Source organism: Apus apus, chromosome 5, assembly GCF_020740795.1.
Source record: "Apus apus isolate bApuApu2 chromosome 5, bApuApu2.pri.cur, whole genome shotgun sequence".
Lineage (NCBI taxonomy): Eukaryota > Metazoa > Chordata > Aves > Apodiformes > Apodidae > Apus > Apus apus.
The window spans coordinates 62,043,770-62,062,742 of NC_067286.1; the positions used below are offsets into that span (position 1 = coordinate 62,043,770).

The 18,973-nt window shown below is 39.6% G+C and overlaps 1 protein-coding gene across 1 annotated transcript in view; it reads right to left on the reverse strand.

The window, feature by feature from the left end:
- Positions 1 to 18,973, reverse strand: part of PELI2 (pellino E3 ubiquitin protein ligase family member 2) — a 74,539-nt gene that overhangs the window by 42,083 nt on the left and 13,483 nt on the right. Inside the window, exon 2 of the mRNA XM_051621247.1 lies at positions 6,618 to 6,747. Coding sequence (XP_051477207.1) covers positions 6,618 to 6,747 — 130 coding nt within the window. The remainder of the gene's footprint in view (positions 1 to 6,617; positions 6,748 to 18,973) is intronic.

Sequence of the window (18,973 nt, forward strand, 5' to 3'; positions counted from 1 at the left end):
TCTCTGTGTCCTATGTGCTATAAAACCACAGCCTAGAATCCAACTCTCTCTCTCTCTCTCTCTAGGGGCTTTGCAGTTCAAAGCTAACATGAAGGCCACATTTCAGACTGTAAAGTCCCCCCATGAGAGAAGTGATAAAGCATGCTTCCAAAACAGTAGCTAGGAATTCCTGTACTACAGATGCTAACAGTCCCAGACTTCTCTAACGGTTCTGTATGAGTCCCTGTAGCCATGAGGCTGGATCATTGTGCTGCAGCACAGCCCACCATCATCACTAATATTCTAGGGAGCTTCTCATTTAATAATGCCAACTTGCAACACTGTTATCCCCAACAGCAAGTTCAAAAGGCAGTACCACCAGGCAGATAGAAACACTACACTCAGTCCATGCAGCTTCATTTGAACCGAAACCAGTTCCATTTTTTGTCCCAACTTTCAAGAAGCTCAGACCAGACCAGCTCTCAAAAGACATGCACTATAAAACCAGATCCATTCTAGCTAATTAAGGGCCAAAATAGAATAAATGCATAACAAGATGGAGCTTCACCACTGAAGTAGGTGATCCAAAATTTCCACTCTAAATCCTGAGGAGTGCTGGGGACGAATGCAGCAAATAGTCAAATTGGAACAAGTTCGTTTTAAACAAGCTGTGCTACATGAAGCTGAACTAATGAAACTGCCATTTCCCAGTGAAATGGGCAGCTTTGCTTCCTGGAGTGCAAATCTGACTTGCAGCTCTTCCAGTGGCACAAACAACTGAGGATACTCCCTGATGGAAAGCAAAAGGTTTGCAGCATCTGACCTGACACCACTGCGTTTGAAACTCAGTCTCTACTTTACCCAGCTCTCCACTGCCACCCAGACTAAACTCCCCCAGGTTATTTCTCACAGGGTAATGAAGCTGCAAACTGACAGATATTGTGTGGTGGTGGGTTATGCAGCCTGGCTGCCTGTGGGAAGTGAAGTGAAAGTGTATGGGGAAACCCAACACCCCCCAATTTCTTAACACTAGCCCTGGTGATCACTGCACCTTCCTCTGCTTTCTAAGGGCACCCAAATTCAAGTAGAATCTGATTTAAATATTAATTTACAGCAGATGTAGTTTAAAGAGTTTACAAGAAAAGCATTTTTTGATCTTTTGTCTGCCCTCTGAAGGGAGAGCATGAAAACAAAACACAATGTTAAGTCATAAAAAAATAATGTTTGCAGTCCCTCAGCAATTTTTAATTCCCCTTCCTTTACTAAACATCTGTTTTTTGTTAGAAAACACTGTAAAGTGATTTTCCAAAACCTTTGACATGCATTCTGCTTGATAGGTCCCAAAAGCTCAGGAAGGAGAGCTTCAAAGTAACAGTTGTCATTTATTAAGCCCTACTAATGAAACTGGTCTATTTTCTTCTGTCTAACCATTCCCTCCTACTTTCAAGGGCAAAGGGAGAAGGCCTTGGCATGTTCAGATGATGCTCATATAATAGAAGGACACTCAAGACCAAGGAAACTATTATTCAGTCTGATGCACCAAGAAAAAGCTGCCTCTGCACAACTCAGGACTCTCAAGATACCTATGTGATTGAGTTACTTCAGAAGAAATCAGTGCTCCATGAACTGCTTACACCATAAATAAGCCCAATAGGAGAGAGAAGCCACTGACAGACACAGTACCCTTGTGACAACAGCTGAGCTCTACAGCTCCCTCGTTCAGAATGAACACCAAAAAGCTGTCAGTGCCAAAAAGTTGTCTGGTCTTTTTACTCAAAACTCAAAGTATGTCAAAGCAGATGCAGTATCTACGGTAGATAACAAATCACAAGAATCCTACACTTTTCATTTTCTCTCATCACTCAAAGCACAAATTGCAGCTCTCTCCCCAACCTAATAATTACTCGTATGGCTGCATTTTGTTCTTCTCCAGTAGCAGCATGAAACTTGATTTGAGCTGCAGGAACCCAGCCAGTGACTATACAAGCTGCTGTTGCGACAGCACGAAGCAGAAGCCAACTCGGCAGGTAACTGGACTTGAAGTTGGAAAGATCTTCCCCAGTCAGCTTGAAATAGTAATTTCATAGGGGAGAAAATAGGTTGTCTTTATCTACCACAGGTTACCAAAGGAACACTTTGATCTGCAGACAGAATAAATACCAAGCTCTACTACCATAAAAAGGTATTATAAGGCGGAACTTTTGTTCCATGCAGCAATTCAAAGGATGTTTTTAAACTTCTATTAGGTTCATATTAAGAATGCAAGCACTTAGGTATCACAGCACAACATTCAGCCATTAGAAAGAAGCACTTCTAGTTCTTGCTAGTTACATCCTCTTGCTTCCTGACTTAATACTTCGGAAGGACTCAAATACCATACATGCTGTTACAATAGAATTCATTCATGCTTCCAGAGTAATCCTATGGAATCCTGGAGAGTTAATCCCAAAATTTCACACTTTCTAATGCCATACTTCAAGTAACCCAAATGCATGTGAAGCTCCTTCTTCATTTTTCTAACCTTCAGACCCATGGAAGTAATTCCAAAACATATGAAACCAACAGAGAAATCTAAATGCCTAGGTATCTGGAGCCATGGGGGGGATTACATGACTTGAGTGTGCAGGATCACCAGTAACCTCACAGCTTGTGCCAGCTGCCAGCATCTCCCTCACATGGAACTCTCCCACGGTTCCACCAACTCCAACAAGGAGTTGGTGATGGCTATGAAGAGGAGGAAATGGGGATGATGATCCACCTGTGTTGGCACGTGGGAAGTGTCAACCTAATGGCTCACTGAACCAACAGACTGAATGTGTACAGGAAGATGAACATCTTTGCTTCACAGAAACTGGGATCATACATTTTATCTAGACAGGGCATATTATTCATTTACTTAAGATCTGTGAGAGATACACTGCTCTCAAATATTATTCTAGAGAGATATTAAGCTGGTTTGGTTTTAGACACCTTTTCTCCTATCAGACATGTATACCCCAAACCAATAAAATGCCCCACAACCCCCCAAAATACAAAAAAAAAAAAATCTACTTAAAATAACCTCACACATTGCCTCCAAAATCTCTAATAAACTCAAGTTTACCACCCCACCATTCCCAGGTGATTATTCTGAAAACTTACAGCCCACTCAGACTTGAAGTTTGCACTAACTGGAAAATCTCAGCACAACCTTGTTAACTTCTCAAACACCAGCAGACCTAGACTTGAGTTTTACAGCAGCAACTATTGTGTGTGAAAGCAACAGTTAAAACAACTCAACCAAAATAAACTCAACCAGAATGAACATTACAACTAACTTTCGATTTTTAGAAATAGCTCTAATAGCTTGAAAATAAATATCAGCAACCCTAGATGTGCCATGATGAGCCAGTAGCAAACTTACAGCTAAGAGTTTGGTAGTCAGAGAAAGGTTTTCACAAATCATATGATCTTGACTGATTTACAGTCTTTCTCTTCACCATCAGACCCAATGTAAGGAATGGCCTCTCTTGGGACTTGATGATTTTGAAAAGTTCTCTAGTCTAGCAAAAGTCTATTAAAATCTTGAGTAAGGTTCATACACAATTAACAGTCTCACACTTCCTCCCCACAGACATGTACACATAAACAAGAGACAGCATAAGATTTTAAAGCTTCCTTTCATACAGTAATGCCAATTTTGATAATGTTAGGAAATTCTGTCTCAAACAGTCTGTAAAACAGGGGACACTAGAGAATTCCCAGAATTGTGTCTAAGCATAGTTTTAATGAAACAAGTTCTAAAGTCAAGCATATAATGTTAGAGATGCATTATATTTTATCAACACTCTGAAAGAGCTTGAGCCTTGTGACCCCATGCAGTGCTTTCTCCCCAAATATACCCATATAACCTCACTAGGCCACACAATTTGAATTTTCTTCAGCACCTCCAGAAGGCAGAGTGGCAAAAAACAAGCACTCCAGTGGAAAAACAAACAAAAGGCACTGATTCATATGCAATTATCTCTGCTAAATTTACTACTGAAGCCAATGCTACTCCAGCTGTCCTTGACACCTGCATAGCAGGGACAATGGAACATAACAAGCACCCTCTTACCATCTATTGCAGTTTTCAGGCTGACACATGAACTTAAAATCACACAGTTCTTGAGCTGCTGTATTAACAGAATTAGCACAAAACCAGCCACGCACCTTATTCAAGCGTCCATGTCAAATGGCAATTGGTGCTTCACCCACCTCTACTAAATCCACCACCCCAAAAGCATCAGTGCTCTGAAAATAACACATTTCTTTCTATTCAAAGAGTCAGTCTGCACAGTGACAGACAAGCAAGGCAAAACAGAACTGGTATCTGAGAAGTCAGAAGGAAGGATGTAAAGGGAGGAAACTTGTTAATATCCTGTGCAGCACAAGTTCTCACTGTTTTATCTTCCTTAACTAAGCGTTAGACTGAGAGCAGGACAAAACTTTTGAGGTCAAGTTGCACATTATTTTTCCAAGAACAAAGCAGCTCGCTCTTTTCTCTATTAGCCTATGTTTCTGGAATCATTTACAGAAGTTGTATGCAGAAGCCACTTCTAGTAAAACACACTGGTGTTAAAGATGTTAGAAAAGCTTACAAAAAGAGTCTTAAAATGTAAATGTCCTTTCCATGCACCCAAAAGAGCACTGAAATCCAGTGCATCACTGTTCTGGCACACATCCACCAGCCTTGTCCCAGACAACAGTATAAATACACAAATGCTCTTTTATAAGGGTTCAGAGAAAGTGCAAAAGAATACATTCAACCTGGCAGATCTACCTGAATCCAAATCCTCAAAGGATTTAATGTTTCAAACCATGTGCTATCTTTATAAGGGCACTAATTTGTACAGCACACATACTTTATCTGCACTACAATCACCACACAGATGAACATTAACCAGATATCTTGTGGTGTCTGCCAGGTGTTCAAATATTTTGCAACTCAAATGCTGAAATACTATCTGCAGTCCAAATGCTTAAGATTATCCAGTGAGAACTTGTGTATATTTCCACCATCTATGTAAAACATTTTTTTCATTTGTTGCATTTTAAGCAACAAGAGTTACCCACATACAAACACATACTACAGGCATTCTATTTTGAAGGCTGATTTCATCAGGAAGATTTAACTCAAATGTTTTCATTCCAAAAATAAGAACACTGAAAAAGTATTTATAGAAACATTTCATCCAAAAGACTACATATTTATCTGCACTAGGCAGGCTGCAGACAACCTTTTAAAAAAGCTCTAATATTATATATTGTGATAAGTTTAGGCATATACTGTGTATGGAATGTATTATAAAAGAAAACATAATTCAATACGATGTATGAAATAATATTCTTCTCTTGATCTAAGTTATGAAACAAACTTCCAGAATCACAGAATGGTTTCGGTGGGAAGGGACCTTTAAAGGTCACATCTAGTCCAAGCCCCTGCAGTAAGCAGGGACATCTTCAATTACACCAGGTTGCTCAGTGTCCCAGTCAACCTGACCTTGAACGTTTCCAGGGATGGGGTATCTACCATCTTGCTGGGCAACCTGGGCCACTGTTTTATCATACTCATAATAAAAACATTTCTTCCTTTTATCTAGTCTAAATCTACCTTATTCATGTAAAACCACCACCCCTTGTCCTACCACTACAGGCCTTGCTAAAAAGTCTGTCCCCACCTTTCTCGTAAGCCTCCTTTCAGTACTGACAGGCTACAATAAGGTCTCCCTGCAGCCTTCTCTTCTCCAGTTTGAACAACTCCAGCTTTCTGGAGAGGTGCTCCAGCCCTTGGATCATTTTTGTGGCCCTCCTCTGGACCCACCCCCACAGGTCTTTCTCTCTTCTGTGTTGAGGACATGAGAGCTAGATGCAGTTCTGAGAATGGTGTATGTTCTCTCCCTCTCCCAATACATATTTTGGTAAAAGTGACGTACACCTCTGACAAACCATCCACTTTTGTGAGTGTCACCACAAAACTCCCCCTCCAGTTTGGCCAAAACTAGTCACTTTTTGCTTCTAGGAAAAAGGATTTGAGAAAACAGACAAGATGATGTTTTGCAGCTTGAAATATGTTCCACCACAGTAACTTTAACCCAGACAGTTCTATATACTAATATATTTACATTACTACTTTTCCTCCTTCACATACACTAGCCTTGAAGTAAAAACATGCACAGTATCATTATTAGCAACAGAAAGGCTCAGAAGGATCACTAAGTTTTCTACACCCTGTATGTGGGTTATCTTCCTAAGAGGAAGAAGACATATCACTATTAGACTCCAGTGAGAAAGAAATTAAAATACTTCTTGTATTTGCATCACATGACTACTTTATGGCTCAGATAAAACCATTAGCACTGACAAAGTAAGCTGTCTGAACAGAGGTATAAAGGTCAGATTATCTCATACCTGAGGTTAAAGACTATTTTAAACAAGTAAATGGATTAAAATTAAAGATAGATATGCCTAGAAAGGAAATCCAGTGGACACTATTCGTCATAACAGTTCTATCTGACTACCACAGAATGAAGTGGCAGCAAGGTACATTAGCAGTAATCTAAGAGTTTTTCTGCACTCAGGATAATCAGAAAAGCAGGATTTTTCCCACTGTCACATACCTTTGATGCCTGGGGAGTAGAAATCACGTGAACAGTGCTGGGCTTAACTCCATTTGCCTTAGGTCGCTTATAAAGGGCAAATCTGCTTTTCCTGCGTCCTCTGTCACCATTAGGGAGGGACCCATTATACCTAGAAAGAAACAAAGAAAGTTGGACATAAAAGACCACCAATGTGGAATACAGAAAGGGAGAGCAGCAACTATACTGATGTCATCAAATAAATGCATGGTAAAGCCAAATAAAGTAACACAGCCATAGTAAATATTGTTTCCTGAATTAAGAGCATTCAAATACTTTTTCCTATCAATGGTTAAAATTTCATTCAGCATTAACAGTCATCAGCAAATGAAATACTGAGCTGTTCAGCCCCAGAAATACTCCTTCACCTCTAGAATTAAAGGAATTTGAGAGAACAAAGTCTTCTCTGTATTTTCAGCAAGTGGAGAGTTTTTAAAATACCTTTATCTTACCATCCCCTTCCCCACATCTCATGCAGGAATGGAAAAGACAAGAGGAAGAAGAAGGGTGATTGGGATAAACACACAAATTTAGGGGCAAGTCAAACAAAGTGAAAGGGAATGTTACTCTACTCACATCAGTGTCTTTTACTTGGGGTTGTGTGTGTGTGTGTCCCTTTTTTTTTTTTTTTAAATCCAGTCCTTCATCTATTATTAAGGAAAAAGGATGCAAGTGTTTTTAATTTATGTGAACGTATCTGAAGGCTGCTAATTACTTTATCTATCAGGTGTAACACAGTAGCCTTAGACAGTTCTTTCATCTCTCTCTGAGGACAGAGACCCAAAGGATTAATTATTCAAAGAAGTCTTAAGCCTCAAGGGGACATAGCTACTTCCCCAGGGAAGGAATCAAGTGGAAATTTCTCTGCAATGCATGAGCATTTAATCCACCGCCACTCCACCCTGAAGATGTAGGAGAAGCAGATGCTTCTCATCACAACACTGTCACCTATAACATTCTTCATAACTCTCGGCTGGTGTACAAAGATCTCTGAGCTTTGCTGCATAGAAGCCTCTTGCATTTGCATTCCCCATCCTCAGAGGTTTCAGACTTTTGGCTGAAGAGCTACAGATGTTATTCCACTTATAAATCTACTATTGGTGAGGTCTAGTCTATACTGATCCCATATATCCCTCTCCTATAGTCTCTATGATTAAAAGCTAACATCGTAGTCAGGAAAATAATCTGAGAAGAAAAATTACTAACTGCCTGCAAATCAGAAAAGGTTTAAAAAAGTTAAGGAGAACTCATTATCTCTTTAGAGATACACTTAGAAATAGTTCAGCTCTACACCCACCACACAATCTGCAGATTAACATCATTTGTAGCCCTGCAGAAGGCTAATAGTCCCTCACTGCTCAGGCTGCAAGAGCAGTTCTATGACAACTGCTGACTAGGAACAGCAATGCAGTAACTCAGAATTTTATTTTTTCCTTATCATTACATTCTGTGTATGTAAATAAGTAGCTTGTGTAACAAGAGAATGTACTTGGAGAGCCCTGTATCCTTTTGCAAACAAATGAGGAGTGGATGAGAACAAGTGGTCTCAGTGTTAAGGCTCTGGAGCCCTGCAGAAGGCTTTACTGCTTAATTCAGGCAAGGATCTCCTGGTGTCAGGCAGGAAAATAGTTTCAAACTTCACATGCACATTGTCTAAATACCAGTGATGGAAACTGCAGGACTGCTGAATGTTTGTGGGCACAAACAAGAACAGATTCCACTGTTGGAAATAATCTCAAAATTAAGTACTCTCAAACCTAGAACCAGACTTTTTTAATACACATTTAATACACAATGCTAGAGACACATAATAAGAGCTTTTCAAGTGGGCTACAATTGAATTTGTTCTCTCATTCTTACAGAGAAGATTACTGTATCTTGCAGGAATATTAAGAGATTCCCCAACACAGCAGAGAAACAGCAGGAGAAAATCACTATTATTTCATGCCAGGTCTACTCGTATTTTGGAAACTTGTTACTAAGCCCACACAGGAGGAGAGTAGCACTCAGTTAACAGAGCGGATCCTTGTCACAAGAGACCAATTCCTAGAAAGATATATCAATATGATCCACAGGCAACTTAAATACCAACCCTTAAAATAGGAATGATTTGATTCTCCAGCTTAAATCTTCCTAGATACACACACATGCTTTCTTTCAAAGACACTATTGCCATGAATATGCTAGCAAGTTTTAACTTGCCTGAAGACAACATTCTTTCTACAAGTATTTTTATGCGAGAACCTGAAAAAGCAGTAACTCCTGCAGAAATAATATATAACCAGTATCATTACTAGCTTTATATACTGTTATTACTGTTTTTTCTATTTGTGTAACTGTTAAGCAGTACTGAATGTAAGTAGTTCCACTGAAAGTTAAAGCCAAGTTAGTGGGGTTATTTTGTTTGTTTTTTCTCATATATACAATCAATTGTAACTGGGGAAGGCTACTTGATTTCATTTCAGTTCTCTGTGGGATTTAATTATATTTTTTAAAAGAGGAAAAAAAAAAAGCTACTCATGGTTAAAAAACCTTTTGGAAACTTAAAATAGAAAAGATATAAAGTTGTTTCATTCATCTTGATTAGCACTGGCAAGTTTCATGAAGGCCTTCCTTGTGTCAATTTCTGAATTTTGTCCACACAAAAAGGCAGGAGGAATTGAGTGGTAATTTTACTACTACCCACCCAGCATCTCTGTCTCTGTGTGCAACTCAGATTGCTCTAGAGGCAGCACACCCTCACTCACTTCTTGGCAAGTTGTTGCCTTTCCAAACTGAGCTGTCCCGCAGGACACAGAGAGTTGCAGCATTCAGGAGGAGGAATTCAAGCATGTCCACCCACACCTTGCTGAGTCAGCTTTTCTAAGCCCAGGCACAGGGAGCTATAGCAAGAGAAGCAAAACTCTCCCATTCTTCATTTTTCTGCAAAGTGCCTGGTTGGAGCAACAACTGCCTCTCACAGGCAGCAGCAGGATGGAACCGAACAGGAAGAAGGACAAGAACTAAGGCCACCAATTCCCAGTCACTGAATACTGGGAGACTCCAAGATTCCCCATAGGCAACAGGAGTTTCATAAACAGAACAGAAGCTCCTTGCTGGATCCTCTAACAACCCCTCTCCACAAGCTTCTCCCTGCATCCTTCCAACAGCTCCAGAAGTTAATGTTTCTCAGGGACCAGCCCATTAGCATGCCAACTATTTGCTTCACAGGACAGCCAGCATTACCAAAGACAACCTGCAGCTGGAACTCTTCATCCCACCAAAAAAGCCTACAACAAATGTTTCAAATTAATAAAACAAACTAGGAGAAATAAAATTTCACAAGCGACCAATTCTGAGACCATCCCGCTCACATACAGATCCATGGAGCACTTCTGAAGCTCTCCAGATGTTCCAAAACATCAGGCTAGTAGATGTGGTGAGAGCAGCCCTACACTTTTTCCAAATGCTTCTCAGCGATAGCAATACTGGGACAACCAGTATGAATCCTCATGGGATAATTATCTCTGTTGATAGCACTATTCCTTGCAAATAAGGGAGTGGTGCTGGCAGAGGTTATAGGCACCATAATTATCAAAGCCAGTTTCCTACAGATTTACATCAAACAGTCCGGGACTTTGGTATATCATGAAATGCAAACTCCAATTAAGCTTTTCCCATGGTTGGGATATGTAATGAAAGCCTCTCCTCTGTGTGGATTCATGGCTGTCTGGAGAGCAAGACCACACACGCTCTCTCCCACAGTCCGAACACTGTGGCAAGTCTCTATTTTCTACAAGTCTTGTAAGAACCTACTCAGCTACTTCAGAGATGATCAACAAGTTCTGAACCATTTGTGGGACTGCTTGTTACACCAGATTTTTTGTTTTCCTTTTGTAAATGGAATCAGGCTTAGCCAGTGGCTAAGAGTAAACAAGACTTCTATTATTTAGGACAAGTGCTCTAAAAGTCTTCACCTGCACCCCAACAAGTTACACTTCAACTCAGAGAAGTCATCCTCAAAAATTAAGGGGAAGATCTGCTAGCTACCAGACACAGAAGCTGTTGCCAAGTAGCTGTTTTGTTTTGTTTTTTAACAATGCTATGAAAATACAAACTACCATAAAATCTAAATACTTCTCAACATCTATACAACCCACCTCCTAAAAGACTCCAAACAAGTTCATGGGTACTATTTCATCCTGACAAAAGAAGAGTAATTTCACTTTGCTTTCCTCTCCTACTGCTTAGAGTTCTATTGCACACCTTGCATTTTTAGATGCAAACCATCCCATTTCACAGACTTAGCTTGGAACAGGTGACTTGCTACAGTTCAGTTCTTACCATAGCTCTAAAGGATAAGAGAAAGCACATCTTTGCTGTGCAAAACAATAAAGCTGCAGAAGGATTAGCGACAGCTTTCACAGTGAAGTCAGACTCGAGTTAATTTTTCCTTTTAAGTACGTTCTGATTCCATGTTTGGTATCATACAGTAGTATATACTCAGCACCTATCAAAAACTCAATTTGTGCTTACACCATATTTTCACCATAACTGAGCTAGTGTGGGCCAACACTGCTGCCAAACTCAGCAGCCCCACCTTTCATTTGCTCATTTGTTCCTGCTATTTCTCTCCCTGATTCATGTGAAGGTGAAACAAAAGTAGATTTATGCTTTAAATTTAGTTTTAACCACATCAGTTCCTCACTCTCCAGTTCACTGCAAAGTCACAGAAGCATTTATACCAGAAAGCAGGGAAAAATGTCACAGAGGGCAGGAGAGATTCCTCTGGAAGTACTGCAAGTCCTCAATAAACACATCTACAACATTAGAAGACTAAAGATACATTATTCACCCTCACAATACCCAGCCCCAGAGCCTTTCAAGACTGTGATGAAGCACTAACTAGAAAGCCCTCTTCTGCTGAAGCAGCCAACATTCAGTCACTTCTACATAGGTTAAAAGGGAAAAAGCTACATGCTAGTTTGTATCAAAACACAAACAAAAAGCTTAAACATATGCAACACTGACAACAAAGTAAGTGAACTTGTGTCTCCTTTTATGTAATACCACTGCCAGTATTTCAGGCTCTTTACGCCACCCCTCTTGTACAATACTGAAAAGTTCTCTTTGTATCTAGGAGAACTGATGTACTACCTCAGCAAAATAACTTGAATCATCTAGGATTTTCATTAAAAAAACAAAACAAAACAACAAACAAAAAACCACAACCGTATTTATTCCAAGTGCATTTTTCTGTACCAGACCTTCATAAAACAAGCAGTTACTTCTACCACTTATCTGAGAATTTCAGTGAAATAGGACAGTGAAGTTATTCTCAAACTTAGCCCCATTGGGAAGTGTTGCCAAATAGGAAAAGTACGTACTTCTGTACCAACAGGACAGCACTGGTTTATTTTCTCCTTTGAACTCCACTATCTGGTACTATGCATCGGTATTAAAGATATAAACCCAACATGAATTTAAAGCTAAGCTTGTCTCCAGCTGATTATTACAAGCACCAATGTCTGTCCCAGAGGCAGCCTCCACCACCAGAAGTATTTTTAATCATCAGCCTGTTCCTGTGGTGAATTTTTGGCAGGGAAACCAAGACTGGTTCTTGAACACTATAGTTACTGCTTCACAGATGACTACAACAGATTACAACAGCAACAACTAACACTGAAGTTTCTTGGAGGTTGGAAGGAGGATACTGTTGTCTGTATCAGCATCATCTCCCTGCACTCAAAAACTCATGTTTTCAGAGGTAGCTCAGCAAGCCTTGACTGACAAGAAAGTTCCCTTCTTTCTCCAAAGATGCACTTTCCTCATTGCATCACTTGTAGCTTCAAGAATCTGCACAGTTGCTTCCTCATCACCGAAAGACAGAAAACAGAGCTAGATGAAACTTCAAGGAGTCACCCAGTCCACCCCAATTGAAAGGCTTGATCCAGTCCCTCCGCAACATTTCCATTTCGGTAAATCTAGAAAATCCAGGTCTCCCCACCCTGTTTCAAGATCTTTAGAGTTAAAACTCCCCCTCTGCATGCAGCAAGGGAGATTCAGGTCAAAGCAACTTTCCTGCCCTTCCTGCAAATCTATCAAAGGACGTAAGTCACCCGTTCACTTCTCTTTTTCACAGCAGGCTCATGTGCTGAAAGATTTGATTCTCATCTGTTTTTTCTTTCTTTTCGAAGGAAAATACTTTAAAAAGTCACAGCAGCAAATTAAAGTCACCTTAAGTAGAGTTTTTGTTACTATATTAACTATAGCAATGAGCAAATCACAGGTAAGAAAAGGGTTTCCATTGTGTCAGTAACAAGAGGCACTGATCCTTGGTTTATGCAACCTAGGAGGAAGTCCTGCATGAAAGACAGTCCCACCTCAGACTTTGCTGGCTAAGACATCTCTATAAGCAAGAATGCTTCCTAATCACTGCCAGCAGTATAGACATCCTTAATAAAGTAGCCTTCCTGCAGAGCAAGAAAACTTGCTGGTTTGGATTTTCAAGTCCCAAATAATCTCTTTCCCCAATTAAAAGCAATGTTTTTGCATCTGTGTACTTGATTATCTCTGAGAAAGGTATGTTGGAGTAATTAGTTGTGGCTATAGTCAGCTTTTTTTGTTGGTGGGGTTGTTTGGTTTTTTTTGAGACAAGTGTTTGCTCTTACGACTTGCATCTGTGAAGTCATTTTACTCTCATAACAAACTTTAGGAGGCATTCCCTTCTCCAGTACTGTTGGAATATTCATTGGCATAGTGATCAATCCTATGTGTTCACCATAAGCTTTCTCTTCCTGTGCACCAAATTTTAGCACCAACTGCCTAGTTTGCTGCTACCTGTACAGTCTTAAAGCCTCCAAAGAGTTTGCAGCGGCTCAGCAAAATGCAGTCTGACTTGATAACCCCTATAGGTATGAGGCAGGTTTTTTGGAGAGAAAAGGCTGATTCACATCAATGGCTAGAAGTTAGGGGTTATTTTCAATTATTATTTTTTTTAGCTACCCTTCAGTTGCTTCCAGTTGCTCCTACTACCATTAGGAACACAGCAGTCAGCTTGACCAGAACCTGTACACTACAACTATGGTGCTTTTATGCTCAAATACAGCCAGCCTCCTTCTGATCAGAACAGCATGGATAAGCTGAACACAGACATCATGAAAACAGAACAGATCTGTCAGAGACACCTACAACAGATAAGCTAGAACATAATTCCCTCCATCACAAGGTATACAAATTAAGTAGGACCTTATCTACTGTGTAAGTAGATAAAAAAACCCACAGATGTAAAGCAGCTGGGCTTCTCCAGGGGAAGTTTGCTTCTCCTTTGGTGCTCTGGAACAGAAGTGGTTGCTCTTTAGGTTTGAAAGTTCCTGATCAGGGGAAAAAAGCCTATTTCTGGCTGCTATGGCCTCTTTCCATCCCTCCCACTAGCAATGGAAGGATCTGGTACACTACAGTTCACATTAAGTCACAGGCTGCTTTTCAAACTATACCACTCCACACATTCCCTCCACTGTCAGCAGAACTATGCTGCTATTCTAACAACTCTAATGTAGTAGTTTAAAAAAAAGATTTATTTGTTTTAGGGAGAGTATTTATAGAAAATACAGCTAGCTAATCCTCATGCATGTTTAGTTTAGGTAATCTAGGCAATTAAAAAAAAACAACACCTGATCTACATTAATGCCATCCTATACAAAAAGTTAAAGGGTGTTCTTGGCTTGCAAATACCAAATCAATTGTGTAAGAGCTGCTTTTGATCAAGCTTTATTTACAATACACATGCAGTTTCTTTCTAAATTCACAAATTTCTCTGCTATTTTGATACTCTCCCTGTCACTAATGGGGGAAATAAAAATTATAAAAAAATACAGAAATAAAGTAGGAAAAGCAACCCGTCTCAGTGAAGAGCACAGGAGTCAGGGCTTTATGACTCTAATTACTTGTAACACAGGACAACTAGGATCCAGTCAGGAGCATAGTTTTGACATTTGTGTAAACTTACTATAGAAATTGTAACTCTTTCTGACCACATTTTTCTTAGAAAGCGGTTTGTTACTTGCCCTAGATTATTATTCTGGAAAATGTTTTGTAACTTTTTGTAAATTCTAACACAGCAGACCCTTGCCACCACTTCTGAAAGTGTCAGTTGGCATTGCAACCTTATTCTAACCAAAGAAATTGGAGATCATCAATTGCATGTGTTAACGACAAGGTGGAAATAGGTATTTCAAGAGGCAATAGTGAAGAGTATTTGCTACTTAAGCTTCTGCAAGACAACTATAAAAGCAAGAGAAGAGATTGATTGAAGCTGATACTCTAGAAGAGCCTGAAGACCATGCTGAGGTAAACTACTGGAGCACCACGATGAGCTCCAATTAAAACAGTCAAACAACCTGACATTTCAGAAAACTTAATAGCTGAAAACCTGTATAGGCAGCCCAGTTAAGGACTCTAGCCAGAGAAAGGAATTATTATAGTCTCACCTACAACATAGATTTCCTAGAAGTCATCCTTGACCATGACACACTAATAGGGAAAAAGAGCAGCTGCTCCCTTTAACAGGAAAACAACTAACAAAACCCAACATTTAAGATACTATTACACCAATTCCAATATAAGTAATATGCCAGAAGAGCATGAGAATGCTAGGGGCTTTCCTTTTAGAAAGCAAAGGGTAAGGAAATATGTTCTTTCATATAATTACTTCCTTAAAAATCCTTATTTCCAACATTTTACTGCTCCCCCCAGCATTCATTTAACAAGGAGGCAATTTTATTCAGTGCTTTAAGCTCATCTCCAAAGCTGACAACTGAAACCATTCACCACTGCATAAAACCAACAATGCAAGAGCACAGCAAAATACAGGGTATAGACTAATCAAGTTCATTTCAAAGCATGCTTTTTATTCCAGCTAAAAGGGCATAAGAGGTGAGCAAAGCAGCATGTTTAGAGAATCCTCTTTCCAACCCTAAACCTCTCATAGCATAGTGGAAATACTATTCATCTGAAAAATATCTATAATCTAGCCAAATGCCACTGAAATTGTTTGATACAGAATTTTGTTAGGTGAAATACAGATAGATACAATAGAAAGTGAGATCTACCTTTTATTGCATTCAAAACAAGTCAGATAAACACAAAATTCCTTTCAAAGGAAAGTATCATGCACAGCTGGGTTTTGATGCAAAGAGAGAAAGAAGGAGGAAGACTGTTTATCCAAAACATCAGAGACTTAGGATCCACACACTTTTGTATGGTAACAAATACCAGATCAAAAAAAGGCTGAAAGTTTTAAAATTAATACAAATTAGACTTCATTTAACGCAACGAGACAACAGACCTCAAAACACACCTGAGATACCAACCATGCTCCCAACTTATCTGTGCTTTATATATGCTCGAAGGTGCTAAAGCAAGCTGTTCAAGCTTTAGCCTGAGGAATGAACAGTAATAACACCATGTTACATTTGAAACTTCACTACATTAAACATTACAGAGAACCTACATGTGATTCAAAGGACCATCTGGGCCATTAAAAAAAATATGCACAATTCAGACACGTTCATTTCCTAAAGCTATCAAATGCTTTCCCTAAAACACTATCAAGGGCTATTTGACAGTCCACATTCTCATTAGAAAAAGCGATAGCTTTCTTCTAACTTCAGTTACCCTCCAAATACAAGTGGTTGTAATACCCTTTTTGTAATTCCACAGACAAGAACTTCCAGGATGTCTGTTACTTACAGCTTTTTCAAACACTCAAGCATGACAAGTCTCATTTAGCACAGAGGAAGAGCCAAAATTTGCATCCATTTTGTGGATATAGGTGGTCTCACAGGTAGGGTACCGAACAGAAAGTGAAGCACTCAACTGCTGAATCCTGACCTACAACATCTGTGTCAAATCCTATCAATTTTAACATCCCTTGCCTTGGAAATAGAAAATATAGAATGTGGTTTCCTTGTTTGTAGAGCTTGTAAGCATTACTGCCTCTCTGAACACAGCAGCTTCCTTAATATCACTGGTGCTGCAGCATCAGACTGCTATAGTGGCACACACAGCCAAAGGCAAAATAATCTACTGCACACCTTGCCCCAAGCAGCTTTAGAGCAGGTAAGTCAAAAGAAAAGCCAGAGTTACCATTCTGCCTTCTAGCACAAGCAAGATATAGAGACTGAACGTCTCCAGATGTAGGTTATTTCAGAGGGCTGCTCCACTACCACCTAGTTGGATCAAATGTACCAAACTATCCAGGAATCTTTCTGTGGTTCCCTTTAGCATGTAGTATTCAGTTTAAGTTATTGTCTGAGATTCCTGCTTCTAATTCTTACTCAATATAAAAAAGAAAAGAATGGGCTTTCTATGAGGTACATGTAGCAATAAAACCACTGAGACAAAGAACACACACAGAAGAAGGCTGGAAGAACAACTGCACAGCACTAGCAGTCTGGAGAGCAGCATGAAGCAATGCAGCATTTCACCTAGAGCAGCTAGCAAGAAAGCTAAGCAGTGCCTATCCTTTGGTAACAAGTGTGTTATATACACTAAAATCCACACAGGATAAATTATTCTTCCTACCAGTTTTTAAGAACTACCGGGAACCTACCAGATCAGCGTGTAGACTGTAACTACACAAGCATCTCAGCACAGCTGAAGCTGTGGGGTTTGTGTTGTCTTAATAAACCAGAAATTAACAGTGCAGCAATGCAGAGAACTGGACCTCAATGTATCTTCTTCAGGCTTAAAACATTCTGGCAACTTACTAATTCACAGCAACCTTGGGTGTTTGCTCTCATCATAATCTATAACAAAGTTAATCAGTCACCTGCAGCCAGGAAAAGATTCTGCAAGGCTGTTGAACATTTACTGCTGATCAGCAAAACTAATTCTCATCCATATAGTTTTATGACAGCGAAGTGTCTCAGTTTCACACTATTAACAGAATTTTGAGATTTTTCTTCCCTTAAGGAGACTTCCCACAACATTCCATCAAACAATCAGGGACCCTTTAGAGGTCTCAGAACACCATCAAATATTTAATTATGAGGGATCTGTGTGTACTTATTAGAGAATGAAGCATAGTCACAAAAGTGAGGTATTCCTCAAGATTTTATTTTCTAGATGCTCAGAGATTCTAATCTCAAGAAGAATCTCACTACTCAAGTTTCTTGCAGCAACTGCTTGACCATGTGATTTTGTACTCCAGTTGTCTCCAGATGAGATGATGTTCTCAGTGGTGCAGCAAGACATGGTTTTCTGCAAGATAACTGTGCAAGACTGTGTTTATATACAGATGCAACTATTGAAACCCTGAAGCCACACGGAAGGCTCTATCAGGACAAAGTTTCTTGGCAGACCAAAATTTTTACTTCTTTGCAGTGCTAATCCAGCCTGCCTACTTCTGGTTACATACCCTACAAGCCAAAGTTTCATAAGATTTGCATTCATACATTCCAACAAATATTAAGTAATGCACACAAGTGGCACAATTGTTTGTACAACAGAAAACAAGTTTAAAACCACATGTAGTTAGTTCTCCCTCCAGTTTTTTTTTCCTTTGGAAATCCAGCTCTTTTTCTTAGCCAAAACCCACAGAGACAGTCAGCATACTATTACTATTTTTGTTCACCGGCTTTCAAAAAACAAGCCACCCCATATGTTTCCCTCTATTTATTTAGATTTCTTTGATTTTAAAGGCAAGTACCCCCTATGGGGCAAACCAGACCAAGAAAACAGAGGATCTGTTTAAAGCAATGTTTCCCAAAGTACAGGCTATAATTCCAAACAGTATTACAGTACTCAGAAGCAGCACTTGCAAGCCAAATGGAAATTCAGCTGTGGAAATAAAGCTCATGAGCCCAAGACTGAAATTGGAAGTGGATTCCTCAGCAAAGCACATCTGAAAAGAGCAAGTTCAAGAGACATAGAAATAAGTCATCAATTACAACTAGCTGGCTCAAGAGATTCCCTTTTGCCCTCAAGTTTTTATACCTGACAGCACTCTCCATAAGGGCACCTTGGCCATGATCCACTGCTTTCAACTTAACAGAGTAGTATGATGCTAAGAACTTTTGCATCACTCTCCCCTGCCAGTGCATGAGGATGCACAAGTACATATATCATCTATCTTCTTTTTATGTAGGTTTTGCAGATAATCAAATTCTTACCTCTTCCCCCCCGCCCAGCTAAAGATTGCTACTCTGTCAATACTTTGGCATTATAGCCATACAAATATCTATAAGGGTCTCCCACAACTGTTTTACTTTCTTCCTACAGCTCTACCAAAAGCAAAGAGTAATAGCATTTGCTTCTATTATGTAGAAATCTCTCAGACAAGAGATGCCATTACTCTA